This window comes from Salmo trutta, chromosome 13, assembly GCF_901001165.1.
Source record: "Salmo trutta chromosome 13, fSalTru1.1, whole genome shotgun sequence".
NCBI lineage: Eukaryota > Metazoa > Chordata > Actinopteri > Salmoniformes > Salmonidae > Salmo > Salmo trutta.
The window spans coordinates 2,755,024-2,771,607 of NC_042969.1; the positions used below are offsets into that span (position 1 = coordinate 2,755,024).

General features: G+C 41.0%; 1 protein-coding gene across 1 annotated transcript in view; it reads left to right on the top strand.

Moving 5' to 3' along the window:
* Nucleotides 1-5,203: 5,203 nt before the first annotated feature.
* LOC115204995 (tenomodulin) overlaps nucleotides 5,204-16,584 on the top strand; it is a 145,958-nt gene continuing 134,577 nt past the window's right edge. The window contains exons 1-2 of the mRNA XM_029770565.1: nucleotides 5,204-5,418; nucleotides 11,037-11,168. Of these exons, the coding sequence (XP_029626425.1) occupies nucleotides 5,371-5,418; nucleotides 11,037-11,168 (180 nt within the window). The 5' untranslated portion in view covers nucleotides 5,204-5,370. The remainder of the gene's footprint in view (nucleotides 5,419-11,036; nucleotides 11,169-16,584) is intronic.

Genomic DNA, 16,584 nt, shown 5'->3' on the forward strand with positions numbered 1-16,584 from the left:
TTCTTCACCACACTGTCTGTGTGGGTGGACCATTTTAGATCGTCAGTAAAATGTACAAATATAATGTGAGTAGTGGAATCAATAGCATAGAACAGCAGCATTGACTATGTGTGCTTGTGTGTGTGTGTTTATGGGTGTTTGTGTAAGCGTTGGATGTGTGGCTAGTCAGTGCAAATAATTTCTAAGGTGCATTTAGTCTCTCCGGTGGAAATAGTCTCTAAGTTGCAGCTTTTTAGCAGTCTGATGGCATGGTGGTAGAAGCTGTCTTGGAGGCTGTTGGTCCGAGACCCTATACTCTGATACTGCTTGCCAGATGGTAACAGTCCATGGCTCGGATGACTGGAGTCCTTGACGGTCTTTCAGGCCTTCCTCATACTCTGCCTGGTGTAGATACCACCAAGTCATTGAATTTAGGTTCAATGTAGGTTCAAAGGTTCAATTTAGGTTCAAAGACTTTTTCACATTTATTCAACATCATCACATTTAATTATTTTGTTGAAATGACGTGGAAACAATGTTGGTACAACCAGTTTTTGCCCAGTGGGTTGCTATGAATATGCCACTTAACTTGAGCTTGGCTCAGGAAGCTTTGCCAGAAGCTAAACAAATCCAAGTCAATTTGAATGGAGATCACAATATTTTTATTGTTCACTTTGACACCCTTTTTTACTTACACACTTCTGCACACTTTTTTTATGCAAGCTGCATTACGGATGATTTCCCTTTGAATATTTTCCTTTCCCTTTAAGGTTATGGAAAAAGTTGCAGAGTGCACAAAGCGATTCCGCAATATTGCAGCCAAGATAATTTGCCTCTACTCGAACTCTGAATTGTATTCTGTATCACATTATGAACTGGATGAAGAATATAATTACCAAAGTAAATACACCTGTCCCGCCAAGCAAGAAATTGAGAAAATCCCATCGAGGTGAGCTTTAAGGAAATCCAGCATCTTGGAGAGATTTGCAATGTGATAATCCGCCTTTTCTATTCAAATTGATTCAAGATGCCACCCTTTGAATGTCAAGTGTGTGTAAAGCTGTCATCAAGGCAAAGGGTGGCTACTTTGAAGAATCTCAATGTCGATGTGGATGGGGGCCTGCTCCCTCTTCTGTCTCCTGAAGTCCTTCATTTTTTTGACGTTGAGGGAGAGGTTTTTTTCCTGGCACCACTCTGCCAGTGCCCTCACCTCCTCCCTGTAGGCTGTATCGTTATTGTTGGTAATCAGGCCTACTACTGTTGTGTCATCTGAAAACTTGATGATTGAGTTGGAGGCATGTGTGGGCACGGAGTCATGGATGAACAGGGAGTACAGGAGTGGGCTGGGCATGCATCCTTGTGGGGCTCATGTGTTGAGGATCAGTGTGGGTGTTGTTTCCTAGCTTCACCACCTGGGGGCGGCCTGTCAGGAAGTCCAGGACCCAGTTGCACAAGGCAGGGTTCAGACGCAGGGCCCTGAGCTTAATGATGACCTTGGAGTGTACTATGGTGTTGAAGGCTGATCTGTAGTTAATGAACATCTTTTTAGCAAGGCCTTTAATCAATTAATTTAATGGGGTTTTATTTTTTACCAGACACAATAAATTGTCAATATCTACAGGCCACAGTTACCAGTCAGAATTCAATTATATCCTGTTGTCTGGAGCAGAAAAAAAATGTTTGTGTTAATTAACAAGTATGATAAAGTCACACTACAATATCACTTTGAAAAAAGATTAAAAGATCTTAACAGTGGAAAAACGCAGCATGCATGCCATCAAAGCATGCCAATTCGTATCGTCTGAGATTCCCATAGATTGGAAAGCTGCCGCGGTCATCCCCCTTTTCAAAGGGGGAGACACTCTAGACCCAAACTGCTACAGACCTATATCTATCCTACCCTACCTTTCTAAGGTCTTCGAAAGCCAAGTTAACAAACAGATTACCGACCACTTCGAATCCCACCGTACCTTCTCCGATATGCAATCTGGTTTCAGAGCTGGTCATGGGTGCACCTCAGCCACGCTCAAGGTCCTAAACGTTATCATAACCGCCATCGACAAAAGACATTACTGTGCAGCCGTATTCATCGACCTGGCTAAGGCTTTCGACTCTGTCAAGCACAACATTCTTATTGGCAGACTCGACAGCCTTGGTTTCTCAAGTGATTGCCTCGCCTGGTTCACCAACTACTTCTCTGATAGAGTTCAGTGTGTCAAATCGAAGGGCCTGTTGTCCGGACCTCTGGCAGCCTCTATGGGGGTGCCACAGGGTTCAATTCTCAGGCCAACTCTCTTCTCTGTATACATCAATGATGTCGCTCTTGCTGCTGGTGATTCTTTGATCCACCTCTACGCAGATGACACCATTCTGCATGCCTCTGGCACTTCTTTGGACACTGTGTTAACTAACCTCCAGACAAGCTTCAATGCCATACAACTCTCCTTCCGTGGCCTCTAACTGCTCTTAAATGCAAGTAAAACTAAATGCATGCTCTTCAACCGATCGCTGCACACTCCCACCCGCCCGTCCAGCATCACAACTCTGGACGGTTCTGACTTAGAATATGTGGACAACAACAAATACCTAGGTGTCTGGTAAGACTGTAAACTCTCCTTCCAGACTCACATTAAGCATCTCCAATCCAAAATGAAATCTAGAATCGGCTTCCTATTTCTCAACAAAACATCCTTCACTCATGCTGCCAAACATACCCTCGTAAAACTGATCATCCTACCGATCCTCGACGATGTCATTTACAAAATAGACTCCAACACTACTCAACAAATTGGATGCAGCCGATCACAGTGCCATCCGTTTTGTCACCAAAGCCCCATATACTACCCACCATTGTATCCTGTACACTCTCGTTGGCTGGCCCTCTCTTCATACTCGTCGCCAAACCCACTGGCTCCAGGTCATCTACAAGTCTCTGCTAGGTAAAGCCCAGCCTTATCTCAACTCGCTGGTCACCATAGCAGCACCCACCCATTGCACGCGCTCCAGCAGGTATATCTCACTGCTCACCCCCAAAGCCAATTCTTCCTTTGGCCGCCTCTCCTTCCAGTTCTCTGCTGCCAATGACTGGAACAAACTGCAAAAATCCCTAAAGCTGGAGACTCTTATCTCCCTAACAAGCTTTAAGCACCAGCTGTCAGAGCAGCTCACAAGTCACTGCACCTGTACATAGCCCATCTGCAAATAGCCCATCCAATCTACCTCATCCCCATACTGTATTTATTTATTTATCTTGCTCCTTTGCACCCCAGTATCTCTACTTGCACATTCATCTTCTGCACATTCTACCATTCCAGTGTTTTAATTGCTATATTGTAATTACTTCACCACCATGGCCTATTTATTGCCTTACCTCCCTTATCCTACCTCATTTGCACATGCTGTATATAGACTTTTTCTTATGTGTTGTTGTGTGTGTCGAACTGCTTTGCTTTATCTTGGCCAGGTCGCAGTTGCAAATGAGAACCTGTTCTCAACTAGCCTACCTGGTTAAATAAAGGTGAAATGAAAAATAAAAAGCTGTGGATGTCATCATTCCACTCTGCCACGTGGAAATGGTTGAAAAATCCATGCAATGTTGAAAATAACACTCAACGTAGACACAGTAACCAATTTAAATGGGAAGAAGATGGGAAATACATGAAAAAAAGTTATACTTTCCCTGTTTGCAACTGTACTAACTTTCACTTATTTTGAACTTTCATATGCCTCACCTTGGTTCATTGTATGCCATTGCTGCGTCTAAGAAGCCAACAAGCAGACAACATATCGCTGAAGAGTTCATCAAGTTCCTATCAAATGTTAGTCAGCGATGGAGCAAATGGAGCAAAGGGGGAAAGAGCAAATGTTTATTTTTCAAATTCTTCCAGGTCTGCTCTAGCTGCTCCCATCAGCCCGCCTCTAATCTGTAGTTAACTGGCGTGTACTTGACAAATACATTTGATTATTTTCTATGGGTATAGAAGCCCGAGTTTCGCCCTGAATGCTGCATGGGGGATGGGGGTCTGTGGATGCTCGACTACAGTGCTGACACGACACTATTTCTGAAAGAGCTGCTGCAAAATGTTACAGTAATTGTAAAGATTTATATCAATAGGAAAAAGCTGACTAAGCCGCACGGCTATCAGATCTGACAGACAATGTGTGTCGGAATGTTGCCTGCCACACTAAAGTCCTGCTTGACCAGGTTTAGTCCAAATGATCTCCGTTGTACTGACCTTAGTCATCATTCCTCTTCCTTATGCAACCTTGGTTTATGTGAGTGTTTACATTCTAGTAAAACAACACGGGAAACACCGCAACAATTCCATCGATGTGCGATCTTAAGAGGTTTTGACATTCTTTAAAGGCATTGCTGTAGGAGTTACCAAGCATAGCCTTTAAGAGAAACTCCACTCAAAAATTATATTTTGGTATTTTCTACATTAGTCCACTGTTGATACAATCCTAAAATGTTTTCCATGTCAGCAGCCAAGTTCTCAAGATATTGGACTTTGAAGAAGAAAGTGTCACCGGCCACATCAGCACGATGATGCAAAGGCAAAATAATTTGACTGCTGACATGCAAAACATTTTGAGACTGTATCAACAATGGACTAATTAAAAAAATACCAGAATATCAACGTTCCCTTTAACTCCCACACAACTTCAGGTCCTCCTTTTGCCTGAAAGGTTGGAAATCTGACAAATTTCGCCAGATGTTCGATAGCTTAACTGTTTGCACAGTGTCACAGTGGCCTTAGACTGTAAAGGTATCGAACAGCATAGTGTGTCAATGTATAATAGTGTTTCAAAGTGTGTCATAGTGTGTTAAAGTAAGTTCTTCATGGAACAGAGAACCAGGAAATTAAACTATTTTCTGTTGATTTGTGTGGGAGCACCATCCTGAGTGTTGTTTCTATTTGTGTATTTGCTGTGTTTGCTGACGGTTGCATTCACTTGAAAGAGCTGTTAGCCAGGCTGGAGCACAAATGCTAAAATGTTCAAGCCTTCTCTTCCTCATAAAAGATCATTGAAAATAAAAATAATTATTTGTATTTTCTCATACACTTTCAAAAGTTTGCTCGTCCCCCTAGAGGCAGATAATTGAAAGTAAAATTAGAATAACTATCCTGGCTGTAGTGCTGTATCTCTGAGTTAAACATCTACCTCAGATATTCAATCCTTTGAATTTCGAGCAGACTTCGCCTGGATACATCTGCTTTTCTTATAATGGAAATCAGAAGTGTTTAAGTAATTCCATCCCATCCCTCCCCTTTCAGTGCACTCTCAAATTACCAGTGGAATGAAGTTTGGACTCTTACTTCTAGAGCCTCAGTAGTTTTACCAGCTAGGACAAGTGAATCTGAAGACATTTTTCTCTGGGCTTGCATTATGGAAAATAGCTCTCAATCCAGCAGTCAGCAGGCTCTATGGAAAGATGTGAGTTTTAATTGCATTATTTTGTACAAATTGTTCATCCTCTACCGACGTTAGAATATGGTTAGGATTAGGAGATGTTGGTAATAAGTGCCAATTAATTCAATATCTTCATGCTTATGGACACAATCAGTGATGTAACCTGGGGTCATTGGGTGTTATATTATTGGGTGATGAAAAGATAATGAATGCAATTAAAACGACAACAAATGTCAGTATTTTGTCATGCATATTGGGCAAAAACATCCTTTACAGACAAAATAACAATTGCAATTGGTATATTGTGAGTTTAAGGTGGTTTGATTGGCTAAAAGATCATTATGAGGTGTTAAGATAAATAAAATACATCAGTATTTCAAATTCCTAGAGTTATATCTGACATAACACAGTGACCAAATGTTTGCACTTTGGAATCATGATTTGATTGGGACTTGATATTGGTGTCTGACTGAGTGCTTAGAGTATACTATTTTCCTCATCTTTCCTCTCTACCTTGCCTATCTTCCGTACACTCAAGTTGTACAAGTTCACCTGAGCTATGGGACTTGCTAAATTCCTCAATATATATTTTTTAATCATTTAGCTATTTGATTTTGAATTTTAGTAGCCTTATAGGTACATTTTTGGGAGGGATAAAATATTGAATTTGGCCTTTACTACTATAACCCATAGAAGCACATTGAATTACACATTCATAAATGGGAAAACACAGTCCCCCAAAGAATCTCATGTGAAAATTGTGTCAATTGTTACAACAGACTCACTGAGGGAATTGTTATGATTCAAAAACCACCTGTGGCATTACATTTCTGAGGAAAATATCCAATAATAGAAAAGTGTGTATTGAATGCAAAGTGGACCACTCTTAGTCCAGTTTTGTGCAATAACTTAAACTAGTCTTGTGGATTAATTACAATTTTGTGTTCATGTGTGTTACCTTAAGCAAAAATGTCAATCACATTGGATGTACAGTACATTAGCTCTTGCAGTGTTTTCTTTTTTCTTTTGTCTCCCTCAGAATAACAAGGGGCTTCAGGCTCCTATCATCACAGATGAGTCCTGCCATAGAGGCACAAACTACCTGCCTGATTGTCAACCCTTAAACCCGTTTAACACTGGTCGACTGGCAGTTGTCTGTGTGCACACTCTCTATTCCTTTCACTCTCTTCGCCTCTGCCTCCGCCTCCCCCACCCCCTATCCCTCTGTCTTTCTTTGAACAATTTATATTCTGTGCAGACAGAGCTTTGTCGTCAAGTGAAGTTTCCACTACATACTGTATGCAAGCTGTTGGAGGAGAGAGTAGACTTCGGCCACATTTTTATGATTATAAGGCCTTCTGTTTCCTATCCTCATTGTGAGGAGAGCTAGAGCCTTGGATGTGTATTGCTACTGTTATAGTTAATCACATACAATGCCTTCGGAAAGTATTCAGACCCCTTAACTTTTTCCACACTTTTACGTTACATCCTTATTCAAACATTTATTTAATTGTTTTTTCCCCCTCGTCAATCTACACACAATACCCCATAATAACAAAGGAAAAACAGACATTTTTGCTAATTCATTAAACAGAGAAAACAGAAATATCACATTTACATAAGTATTCAGACCCTTTAATCAGTACTTTGTTGAAGCACCTTTGGCAGCGATTACAGCATTGATTATTTTTGGGAATGACACTACAAGCTTGGCACGTCTGTATTTGGGGAGTTTCTCCCATTCTTCTCTGCAGATCCTTTCAAGCTCTGTCAAGGACATTCAGTGACTTGTCCCAAAGCCACTCCTGCATTGTCTGGCTGTGTGCTTAAGGTTGTTGTCCTGTTGGAAGGTGAACCTTCACCCCAGTCTGAGATCCTGAGTGCTATGTAGTAGGTTTTCATCAAGGATCTCTCTGTACTTTGCTCCGTTCATCTTTGCCTCAATCCCGACTCCAGTCCCTGCCGCTGACAAACATCCACACAGCATAATGCTGCCACCACCATGCTTCACCGTAGGGATGGTGCCAGGTTTCCTCCAGATGTGACGCTTGGCATTCAGGTCAAAGAGTTCAATCTTGGTTTCATCAGACCAGAGAATCTTTTCTCATGGTCTGAGAGTCATTAGGTGCCTTTTGGCAAACTCCAAGCGTGCTGTCATGTTCCTTTTTACTGAGCAGTTGCTTCCGTCTGGCCACTCTACCATAAGGCCTGATTGGTGGAGTACTGCAGAGATGGTTGTCCTTCTGGAAGGTTCTCCCATCTCCACAGAGGAAATCTAGATTTCTGTCAGAGTGACCGTCAGGTTCTTGGTCATCTTCCTGATCAAGGCCCCCCCGATTGCTAGATTTGTCAGGGCGACCAGCTCTAGGAAGAGTCTTGGCGGTTCCAAAAATGTTCCATTGATGAATGATGGAGGCCACTGTGTTATGGAGACCGCAGTAATGTTTTGGTACCCTTCCCCAGACCTGTTCCTCGACACAATCCTGTCTCGGAGGTCTACGGACAATTCCTTCGACCTCATGGCTTGATTTTTGCTCTGATATGCACTGTCAACTGTGGGACCTTATATAGACAGGTGTGTGCCTTTCAAAATCATGTCCAATCAATTTAATTTACCACAGCTGGACTCCAATCAAGTTGTAAAAACATCTCAAGGATGATCATTGAGCTCAATTTCGAGTCTCATAGCAAAGGATCTGAATACTTATGTAAAATGTCTTAGCCTGTTTCTGCTTTGTCATTATTCTGTGTAGATTGCTGATGATTTTTTTTTAAATCCATTTTAGAATAAGGCTGTAACGTAACAAAATGTGGAAAAAGTCAAGTGGTCTGAATACTTTCCGAAGGCACTGTACATATGCATTATATGTGCATACTAAAAAAGAGTGGAAAGAGTACTGAAATAGCCTACTCAATTAGAAGTTTTGTTACTTTAATGAAAATGTAAAATTACTGCCGGTGTAAAGAAATGACTAAAGTAAAAGTGAAAAGTAGCTATGATTTACTTTCAAAATAAAAACATTGAGCTTGATAATTAAATGATTTTGCTAAGGTTAGCTTAACGTTTTTACACATTAAAATGAAGAGGAAATTGTATTAATGTACAGTATAAGTTCATTAAATTAATGAGTTGCAACAAGGCACATCTGTTGTCACATGGATGATGCTGGAGAGACGAAGCAGGTACGAGGAGTAAAACATTTAATAAATAACAGACATGGAACGAGACAAGAACAGCGACAGCAAACAAGTCAACAAAGAAAAAAGACAATCAACGCAGCAGTGGGGAACAGAGTAAGGGCACCCTCATTTTGTCAAACCTTACCCAATCCACTGTAATAATTACAATCACAATAGAGACAACAAAGCTGATTTACCATCGCCTTGCATGCAAGAAGATGGCCCGATTATTTTTAAAGAACAACTTCGCTAATTGAACTTTACTCCGATATCTTCTTTTCATGGTCCTCGGAGACTTTCGATAGCAGCAGTGTGAATCAGAACATTTCATTCCCTCACCACTGGAGCTTTGTGGGGGAACAAAAGCCCTTTTTTAATAATGTGTGGCCTTGAGCCCAGGAAATTGAGTTTTAATTTGAAGAAAAGTAAAATAAACATGACCTTTTAGTGTATCTGCAGTTCTGCAGATTTTCAAAATAATGATTATTTACTTTGTGCAGGCAAGTACACTACATAACCAAAAGTATGTGGACACCTGCTCTTCGAAGATCTCATTCCAAAATCATGGGCGTTAATATGGAGTTGGTGCCACCTTTAATGCTATAACAGCATCTACTTTTCTGTGAAGGCTTTCCACTAGATGTTGGAACATTGCTGTGGGGACTTGCATCCATTCAGCCACAAGAGCATTAGTGAGGTCGGGCACTGATGTTGGGCGATTAGGCCTGGCTCGCAGTAGGGGTTCCAATTCATCCCAAAGGTGTTCAATTGGGTTTAGGTTAAACTCTGTTCAGTCCAGTTCTTCCACACCGATCTCGACAAACCATTTCTGTATGGACCTCGCTTTGTGCACGGGGCATTGTTATGCTGAAACAGGAAAGGGCCTTCCCCAAACTGTTGCCACACAGTTGGAAGCACAGAATTGTCTAGAATGTCATTGTATGCTGTAGCATTAAGATTTGCCTTCAGCCCCAGATCATTATTCCTCCTTCACCAAACTTTACAGTTGGCACTGTGAATTGGGGCAGGTAACGTTGTCCTGGCATCCGGCAAACCCAGATTCATCTGTCGGACTGCCAGATGGTGAAGCGGGATTCATCATTCAGATAACACGTTTCCACTGCTCCAGTGTCCAATGGCGGTGAGCTCTACACCACTCCAGCCAGTGCTTGGCATTGCGCATGGTGATCTTAGGCTTGTGTGCAACTGCTCAGCCATGGAAACCCATTTCATGAAGCTCCAAACTAACAGTGCTGACATTGCTTGGAAATTACATGTTGGAAATGTGGCATCCTATGACGGTAACACTTTGAAAGTCACTAAGCTCTTCAGTAAGGCCGTTCTACCACCAATGTTTGTCTATGGAGATTACATGGCTATGTGCTCGATTTTAACACCTTTCAGCAACAGTTATTGCAGACTGTGAGCATTTATACAGGTGTCAAGTTTGCATATATGAATATTTCAATCTCCAATTTATCTAGCAGATGCCTTCTGGAACTTCTCGAAAGGCCTGTAATGTTGTAGAAGGTTCACAATGTTATGATGAATAGCAGAAATACTGATAATAAAAAAGTGAATGTGTGGGTATTGTTAATATAATCCTCCCAGCATTTATGCAACTTTATATAGTTTGACAGTTCACACTATGAATAGAGTATTCACGGGTTGCACGTTTGTCACAATATTGTTTTGAAGGTTCTCTTGAGGACTGGTGGCCGACTGAATGTTCTACCTAATGCTTTCTCAATTGGCACTGAAGAAGATTTACTCTAAAGTGTGTTATAGTGACTTGGAAACACAATGACATTTCTAAAGGAGGAAAATAATTAATAGGAAAACCTTTTGTCATCATTGTGATGTAGTCTGATTGACTTTAGATGTAGTATAACATCATCTAGCTAGCTAAGAGTGAGGAGAGAGTGCCGAAAGTTAGTTAGCTAACGTATTTTTGACAAACTTTGCTTGCTAATGACAACATGTCCATCTATCTAAAGTAAATTTGACGACATAATGATGACAAAATTGTTTCCTACTAATTATTGATTTTCCAAGCCACTATAGTGTAATTTAGAAGAAACAATCATTTGCACTCATTCAGAGTGACTGGACACCATTTGACTTTTGGGCACCACTATGGCTGAGAGCATCTTGAGAACGTTAATATCAATGGCTTGATGCGACCGAGTGATGGAGGTGAAACCCATAAAACCCATAAACCCATAAAACATTAGGAATCTTGCAGCTAATGATTGTCAGACATTATTTCACTTATGTCATGTTATGAGGTTATTACAATGTATATCATTGCTAATACCATTAGAATAGCAAATTTCTCAGTGCAGCTGTAGTGAAAATGTTAAAGTCATTATAGTTACTTCAAGGACAGTATGATATGTACATGAACCACTCTGAAGTGTGAATGGATTAAAAATGCTTCCCAATTAATATGTTCTCCTTAGGTGGAGGTAGGGAAAGAGAAGACCATGTACCGGAGCTACCAGCGAGGAGCCCTGATTCTGGGGCTGGTTTTCCTGGTGTTGACCCTGGGCATCTTCAGCCTTAGACACCTCTGGAGCCCAAGTCTGGGGAAGGTAAGGCCTGGCTAAGTAACAGCAGTATTGCTTCACAATCAACTAGTAAACTAGAGTCACTGTAAAGGTTTAGTCTAGGGAGGGTAAGTGTCAATAACAGGGGGCTGTCATGACTGATCATATTGCTTCACGATCAACCAGTAGACTAGAGTCATGGTAAACATTTAGTCTGGGCATGGGGAGGGTAAGGCCTGTCTTATGTCAATAACTGTGGAATGTTATGATTAGGGCTGTGGTGGTGACGAAATTTCGTCAGCCAGTGTTTGTCAAGTAAATAACTGTAGGTCTCACAGTAATTGAGCATTAATTAACAGAAACACATTTAGCATCTCCTGGCTTTCACACACAGCCTACAAACCACTGACGCAGACCTTGGGAAAATCTACATTTTTAAAAGTCTAATGAATCCATGTAATATAGCCTACACCTTCACAACAAATCTATTATTTATTTTAGACAGGTCTAAAGAAGCATGATATGAAGAAAATGTAGTCTATTTCAGAAGAACAGAATAGCACACTCCGAGTTGTCCTGATGTGGCTATGCCAAATGGCTTTGGGCTACACTAGTTCATTTAGCAGACAAGATTTCCTTACAAATCCGTGGCATTATTTTATAATATTTTATTGTATGAATAATACAATTGAACAAAGCTGAATAAAATATAAATATTTTCTCCAAATGGTTTGAGGGAGTGTGAACATGTGACTATTCTGTGTTGAGCATTTAACAAATAAATAGGTACTCTCATATACTCCTATTAATATATAGCTATTAATGTAACTAGTTGTTCTACAAATGTTGGGCTATATGTTTTAATAAATGAATACATTTTAAGGCTGCATGATGCGACTCTAATTATGATTTGTAAAAAGTTGCTTGAAAGGCATGAGCTCTGCTTTGTTTTTTTGTGCAGGCTATACACACTTCATTAGTCTCATTCACAATTTGACATGCACTTGATAATGCCTCGAATTTGACGGCGACGTCCCCTTTGTGGCTGTAAGGCACCCTAAAACTAATCCATGTCTTTGTTGTGCCCTTCTCCCTGAGTGTTGCGTGCTCTCCATCACGTGATCGGGTCTTTCTCAAAGGCTACAAGTGAAGACAGACACATCGGGGATGCAACTGCGCATGTCCTTATTGGATGAACTGTCCACATTTACTTTTCGTCAGCCAACAAGATGAGTAGGCCTAACGATTAGCAAAAGCACTAGCCTATGTCAATCTACTATTCCCCATAGTACCATTGTCAACCTATTCTATTCTATGGGAGAAATAAATATTCCATCCACAGTCTGGGACAGTTGTGGGTTGCAATAGATCCCAAATTAATACAACCACTAGCATAAAAAATGTTTAAGCAATGTGGCTGACACAACAGATCAGAACATTTAGCTTAAAATGTTGATAAACTATTAGGCTATTTCTTCACATTATAAGCGCAGCAATGGGCACATGGCAGTAGGCTATAAGCGGAAATGTTCAATTCGCGGGAAAACACCATTTTCAAAAGTGACCGCAAATGCGATTATGCATGTAATGCTTTTATTATAAAGGTGTATTTTTATGGTGAAACTTATCTTCCCCAAAATTGAAACTCACGCGCTGCTTATGTATGCCAGTTATTTTCTACACCCCTTGTAAAGCGGGTTAATGTGCATCAATTTTAAGAAGTTATTTGGCCACTTTAGCTGTGATACAAACCTTATCAAAACATATAGGCCTATGGCCTAGGCTACATGAGATGTGCGACTATTATTCGAAAAGGTTTCTTATTGCTGGGCATCATTCACAAGGGATAGGCTAATATTGTCATTCATCAGACTATTCTTGATTTTATCTTGTCTTTACAAATACTAAATAATATGTGTGTAAAATGTATTTTAATTTAGAATGGACCATTATCATGCACCTGTCTTGAAATTGGGGCGGTCGGAAAAAATACGTCATCTATGCACTTAAATAGCGAATAGAGGACGCTTTTCCCGTGATTCATTTTCATGCCAGCCAGGTAGTGTCAAGGCTCACTAGAGTGATGGGGTGAAGTCAGGCGCAGGAGACCAAAAATGCATAGTAGGGTGTTTTATTTCCTAATTCCAACAAATCCAATCAGGAAATGCTTCAATCCAACAGACAAAAATACAAATGTCCACCTAAACAGGGTCGGAAAACAGTCCAGAAACAAAAATAACGTTCTTCCACAAAATGAAACAGGAAAACAAAAACAACCCCAAAACCCCACGACAGGCAACAACGAACAATCCCGCACAAAAACCTAGACAGCAAGACTGAATACCCCACTAATTACCTAACTCAAAACAGGTGTAACACATAACCAGACAAAACCAAACGAAAAGGAAAAGGGGATCGGTGGCAGCTAGTAGGCCGGTGACAATTACCGCCGAGCGCCGCCCGAACAGGGAGAAGAGCCACCTTCGGTAGACTTCGTGACAGATAGGCTATACTCCTGTTGTAAAGATAAGCAATATGATTAATTTGAGGCAAGTTGAGAAATAAATATAGCAGGTTAACCTAATAGAAAGCTGATGGGATCTTCCTCTTTTTAGTGGAGGCCATCACTCTGTTTTCTCACGCAATTGCATAGCCTATAGAAATGTAATGCAACATGAGCTCATGGGCTCTCATGAGTATTTGATTTGATTTTCGATTACATTTGCATTGATGTCAGAGTGATTAGAGAGACAATAGAGTGCTAAGTAGCAGGCAGTTAGCAAGTTTGGTAGACTATTAATGACCATGAGCAGCATCAGAGCTTAGAGAATCCTAATTACCGTGACTAACCAGTCACGTGGAATTTGACTGCCTTCAATTTGACTCCTGACCGCCGGTGTGGCGGTAATATGGTCATCGCAACAGCCCTAGTCATGATGACTCTTCATATTGCTTCACAATCAACCAGTAGACTAGGTTTCCATCGCTCTTATTAAACAAGCTCATGTCCGACCTTGAAACAGGTTAACAGTTACACATCGGCTCATTCTTCTCTACCTGCTCATGAAAAAAGCTATATCGATGTCCTGCTACAATGCTCTATGGCCCAGCTTTTAATGGAACATTTGAATTGCTAGAACTCTGGATAAAAGACCCACTGAAGCTTTTCCTGACCAAATCATATCTATGACTTTCATGGAAAATGTGTAAGAAATGGAAAGAGATGGTCACACAAAGAGCCAAAGAAAGCCTCAGTATAATAATACACTGAATTAAAAGCTCTATTGGCCATCGAAAAGACAGCCATTTTGAAATGATTATTTCAATGTCTTGGCTGTCAAGTATGTAATTTCAAGAAGCCTTTGTGTTAAACGATGAGTTCTCTGGTTGACTGCAGTGTCATTTATCATTTTGTCTATTAGCTTCTCTCTACAAGCAGTGTAAATATGTTTAAGCAATTCGTGTTCCTGATACCTCTGTCCAAACAACCTTAATTGCTGTTGACCACATTGGCAGCACTAGAACTCAAGCCTCTTCATGATATAATTGGAGTAAACTCTTGTCCGAGCCATTCATCTTGTAAAAATCCAATTCACTCACTTTTGATGGAGAGCATTTTCACTCTGCATCTTTCCTCCAGATTACCCAAGGGGGGTAGAAGCTAATTTACTCAAGACTATGCCCCAAAAAATACATAAATAATTTCAAGGACAATTATCCAGTATTTTTGTTCCAGGCGCTACTGTGAATAAGAGTAATAATAAGAATAAGAGACTGATAATCAAACTACCTATATGCTATATTACTCAAGTTCGGGAATGTCATCAAATAATTCATATGTATTCCATTTTTATTTATAGTATTTACAAATATAAAACAGACAGCATTATAGGAAGGGACAACTAATGCAATAATAAATCCCCAAATACAAGGAACTGGAACACAAAAGTACTAAAAGGCCTAAAATGAGTCAGGAATCAATGTGGCAATAGAAACAAAACAAACAGAGGACATAGGCAATACGGTATGTGAGTGAGTATATGTGGGGGGGTGTACAGGTGTGTTTGACAATGGGGTGCCTGAGAGTTTGTGTGATTGGAAAAGTGTGATGAGTTGAAAGTGAGTGAGCAAAGAAAGTAGTTGCAAATGTCGGAACCCATTTGTGTCTGTGAGCAGAAGTTGTGACAGAGCGAGAGTCTCCACTTTTGTGCAAATATGGGATATATGTTTATTTATTTTTGTCCTATCATGATGGATCGGTGCCCAACCCTACCTACAGAAGACATCCACCTCTGTGACCCTCTCACTTTGGAGAAGTCCTTACCTACACAATTATAGGCCTACCGCAAGTAGCCTATGCAGCCAAGACAGAAAGATGTACGCGGTCAGAGATCCACTAAAGCAGCTCAGTCCCCTCAAGAGTCTGAGCATAATATACAAGGATTTTCTCAAAGCTGCTAATGAGAACCTTGACGACTTCATACCTTGCTGTTGGGAATTCCAGTGGGGTATCAAGAATGGTCCACCACCTAAAGGACAACCAGCAAACTTGACACAACTGTGGGACGCATTGGAGTCAACATGGGCCGGAATGCCAGTAGAACGTTTTCGGCACCTTGTAGAGTCCATGCCCTCATGAATTGAGTCTGTTCTGAGGATGAAAGGGGGGATGCAACTCAATATTAGGAAGGTGTTACATAAGTATTCAGACCTTTTACTCCGTGCTTTGTTGAAACATCTTTGGCAGCGATAACAGCTTTCAATCTTCATGGGTATTACGCTACAAGCTTGGCACACCTGTATTTGTGGAATTTCTCCCATTCTTCTCTGCAGATCCTCTCAAACTCTGTCAGATTGGATGGGGAGCATTGCTGCACAGCTATTTTTAGGTCTCTCCAGAGATGTTAGATCGGGTTAAAGTCCAGGCTCTGGCTGGGCCACTCAAGGACATTCAAGACGACTCCTGCATAGTCTTGGTTGTGTCCCTAGGATTGTTGTCTTGTTGGAAGGTGAACCTTGGCCCCAGTCTGAGGTCCTGAATGCTCTGGAGCATGTTTTCATCAAGGATCTCTGTACTTTGCTCCATTCATCTTTCCCTCGATCCTGACTAGTCTACCAGTCCCTGCCGCTGAAAAACATCCCTACAGCATAATGCCGCCACCACCATGCTTCACCGTAGGGATGGTGCCAGGTTTTCTCCATACGTGACGCTTGGCATTCAGGCCAAAGAGTTCAATCTTGTTTTCATCAGACCAGAGAATCTTGTTTCTCATGGTCTGAGAGTCCTTTAGGTGCCTTTTACCAAACTCCAAGCGGACTGTCATGTGCCTTTTACTGAGGAGTGGCTTCTGTCTGGCCACTCTGCCATAAAGGCCTGATTGGTGGAGTACTGCAGAGATGGTTGTCCTTCTGGAAGGTTTTCCCATCTCCACAGAGGAACTCTGGAGCTCTGTCAGAGTAA